This window comes from Glycine max, chromosome 16, assembly GCF_000004515.6.
Source record: "Glycine max cultivar Williams 82 chromosome 16, Glycine_max_v4.0, whole genome shotgun sequence".
Classification (NCBI taxonomy): Eukaryota; Viridiplantae; Streptophyta; class Magnoliopsida; order Fabales; family Fabaceae; genus Glycine; species Glycine max.
Window position 1 is genome coordinate 567354 of NC_038252.2, and position 3844 is coordinate 571197.

Genomic DNA, 3844 nt, shown 5'->3' on the forward strand with positions numbered 1-3844 from the left:
TATCACCGTGTGATGTAATATATAAGCCATCAAAAAATTGATAATAAAAAATATGTTACACTAGAAATAAAAAGTAACCATTGAAATAATAACCTTAGTTAAATAAACAATATTTTAGAGATAACAACATTAAATAAATAAAATTAGTTGAGTTTTTTTTTATAAAATTATGAAAATAATATTTTTTCTTGTTATTCTATTTGAGACAAGAAGAAATACCATTGAATATAATAGTATTAATTATTTTTTTGTATTTGTTAATTAATATATTAAATTTTGTGGGTAGTAAGTAAAATGGTACGAATTTGCATGATTTATCCTTGAACAGCAGGTGACGTAAGAATGGTAGTACTCGGCAGAAAGTGAGAGCCTGGGAAGCAGATGATGGAATCCGCGCAACGCAAGTAAATAGCCAAAGAAAGCCATGGCGCATCTCAACGTCATCATGGTCACCGACCTCCTTCTCTCCCAATCCGGTTTCGCCAACCACTATTTCAGAGAATACTACATGTCCAAATTCTTTCGGGTATTATACTATTATCATTATTATTATCTATCCACAATGTTAGCTTCTTAGAATCATTATTCAGAAATCGTTCGAGGTTCTGAGCCCCGATTTGCTTCTGGTGCTGGGCGACGTCTCCGCGGGAGGCTCGGAGCTAACGAGGAGCAAGTGGGTGTCGGTTCTGCGTAGGTTTTACAAAGTGTTGGGCCCCTTTGTCGGCGACAGGGATGTCGGAGAGTGTGGGGACATCGAGGGTAACAGAGTTGGTTGGATTGCGAACAAGTTGCCCGGGTTGGACTCTGCTGGCTTCGCCGCGCTTGAGATTGGGAATGTTAGTTTTGTGAGGCCGAATGCGGTGGCTTTGCTCTGTGGGAATGGTGGTTGCTTGCGGTTTGAGGTGGAGAAGGTGATTGAGAGGGAGAGCGTGGGAACGAGAATGAATGGTTCTGACGAGGATGTGTTGTATGGATTGGGGCCTGTGGTTCTCCTGCATTTGCCTTTGGACCAAACGAGGGATGAACACTACGCTGGGGTTGGTCATTTTAAGAGATCTTCCAACTCTTTCATGGATGAGTTAAATGTCGTGCCAGAAAGCAGGTTAATGGCACATCCTTCGTATGAATTGCATCTTATACATTTTTTTTTGGCTTAAATAACTTTCAGACTCAAAAAATCGGATTTATATATGAATGATTTTTATTCATGGTGTCTCTTAATAAATTGTTTGATGTATTGGGTCATAAAATAATGCTGTATATTAGAAAAAAGATGTGTCATTTAATAATAATTATGGAATCAAAATTAAAAATAATAAACGGTCATTTATAAATTGTTCTCACTTAAGAATCATGGGTAGGACCATCAACAAATCAACAACTATTAGGATAGATAGACCTTGATAGTATATTAAAATTTGGATTTAAGTTTAACTTAATCTCAAAAGTTAGTTCATGGGAATAATGATTGCTCTCCACTTATATATACTATATTGACTATATTACTAGTTAATATGAAATCTCCAACATAAGCCTTCCCCTTTTTTGCTGAATTAAAAATCTTTGATGAATTCTGAGTTTCGGAGAGTGGAATTAGTTCTAAATAGAAATTTAGAAAAATTATGCATATGGTCAGTGGTTATGTTTTTTGTTATATTGATAGTTGTGTTGTTTAGTTTGTTGGCAATAGTCAGTGCTCATTGTTGCATTTTTCTTGCTGTTTAGCTTTCTATTCCGTTTTTTTTTTTGAAACTAGGGAGGTCATTGGTGGCGGCCTGTATAAGTTGCATCATACCCTGCCTCTTAATGCTTCTGAGTACATTTTACAAGCTCTGAAGCCAAGGTAATCAAGTGTTTATTTGATTGTGAGTTCATATGATAAGTACTTGATTCTCTTTCTTTTGTGTGTGTGTATGCGTTTGTTTGGAAATATGCTATGCTCTCAGTTGCAATTTATCTGTAGTTTAGTACTTAGTATGCTGGACTTGAGTGCTACTGGGAAAAGTTATACTTCTTAACCTTACCTTTAGGTAAAATAATATTAGTCCTATGATGGCCCAAATCCAATTCCTGCATGTATACTCCCCCAAGAGAGGGGAATTTGTTGAATATGAGGGAGGCAGATCATACGCTAGCGGGAGTGAGTTTTTCTTTTCTGAAATTGGAGGCTCTGCGACTAAATGAAGAGCCATCTCCATAGCTTTGAGCTCATGATCTTACAACCTCTACTATTGATTTGATTGGAACAAATTTCTAATTCTCCATCATCCTAGATTTTGAAACAGATATTATATGAACCATCAACCATGGCCTTCAATCCATCAATGAAACAAATTTCGCTTGGTTTGGTTTGAAGATGTATGTATGCCTCAAAGGATGTGGTAAACCATTATGCTGAAGAGGTTAGGTGTCACCCGACTGCTTCAAATGGACTTCTTTTGTTTGTTTGGCCTTTCCCCCCCCTCTTTAGTCTACATGTACATGGCCTTAGTTTCATTTTAATTAATAGTACTTTTTATACTGCATCTTGTGAATATAAGCTACTTCCACAGTTGCAGGTTAATACTTTAGTTTCATTTTAGCACTACCTTTTTTATACTGCATCTCGTGAATGTAAACTACTTTGCTCGGTTGCATGTTAATATTTAACTTCATTGCTATTCAATTATTGTCAAAGAATATATTCTCATTATTCTGGTTTAGTGGGAGAATAATTTTTAAATTTACGTTTTTAATTATTTGGTCTTGTGCATGAGAGCTGATTCAGTTTGTATTTCATATTAAATGTTGAGATTGATAAAGGTCCACATATGATGTAACTTGCTAAGTATGGGAAATTGGACAATTGGGGTGGTGCTTAACACTGCATGATAAAGAAAGAAAAGTAAAATTTAGTAGCATCAGTGGGGGTCTGGGGGATAGAGAACAAATGGAATAAAGAGAAAGAGCAAATCCTCCTTTAACATACCTCTTCCCCATTGTCTGCAGGATCATTTTTAGTACTCACAGGTATGCATTTTCTGATCACGTTCATCAGGACTGAACTCGCGAGATTACCGTACCAGCAATGTCATGGAATGCAAGAGATGACCCTGGATTTGTGTTTGCCACTTTTGAAAAGACAGGAAGAGCAGTGAGCATAAGTTATTGTTCTCTAGCTAGGGAATCTCATATTCTTCTAGTCTATATTGTTATTATGTTTTTGTTTTGTTTGTTATGTTTAAAAGGATAGCAGCAGGGAAGATTATCCTCCCCAAACGAACAAACAAACAAAAAAGGACCGTAGGAAAATTACCAGAGAAAAAGAATAGGATAGTTTTTGGGAAAGCTGAATTCCACAATATTGTTGACCCCACCAATTTTCAAATTGAAGAGATGTTTTGCCGTGATAAACCTGGTTCCATCTCAAGATGCACTGAATCTGTCTCAAGATAGATGATGACAGAGAGGGGAACATAGCTCACTATGACTATACTCTTGTATAGTAAAAAATTTGAGTTCTAATTCTTGTGAGTGAGATAATTTTTTGAACATACTCATTTTCACATGGCAATTCTTCATTTTGTGACAATTGACAAGTGTATTCTAACTAGATTTGAACCCGTGCAATGCACGGGCACATTATCAGTATCAAATTCTGAAATTCCTTTTGTGCTGTTTTTTTTTTAATTGAACATGTTAGTCATCATTCTCTAAAAAAAAAAAAACATGTGTGATCAAAAGTCGCTGTTTTTTGATACATTGCTAGGCATAATGGAATACATGCAAATCATCGGGAAAAGCTAATGGAATACTTTCGAATTTTGATACACTGTCATAACTTGAGAGGAAAAGCTAATGACCC

General features: G+C 36.0%; 1 protein-coding gene across 1 annotated transcript; it reads left to right on the plus strand.

Moving 5' to 3' along the window:
- Positions 1–424: 424 nt before the first annotated feature.
- On the plus strand, positions 425–3643 carry LOC102667430 (metallophosphoesterase 1). The gene is made up of 4 exons (XM_041010816.1): positions 425–526; positions 570–1102; positions 1757–1843; positions 2989–3643. Exons 1-4 carry the CDS (start codon positions 425–427, stop codon positions 3041–3043), a joined length of 777 nt encoding a protein of 258 aa, XP_040866750.1. The 3' UTR covers positions 3044–3643.
- The last annotated feature ends 201 nt before the right edge of the window (positions 3644–3844 follow it).

Bases quoted from the DNA above. Each gene is read 5' to 3' on its own strand.
- LOC102667430 (XM_041010816.1), top strand. From the start codon at position 425: ATGGCGCATCTCAACGTCATCATGGTCACCGACCTCCTTCTCTCCCAA. The intron at 527-569 runs GTATTATACTAT...CCACAATGTTAG, and splicing joins ACATGTCCAAATTCTTTCGG to CTTCTTAGAATCATTATTCA. The intron at 1,103-1,756 runs GTTAATGGCACA...TTTTGAAACTAG, and splicing joins AATGTCGTGCCAGAAAGCAG to GGAGGTCATTGGTGGCGGCC.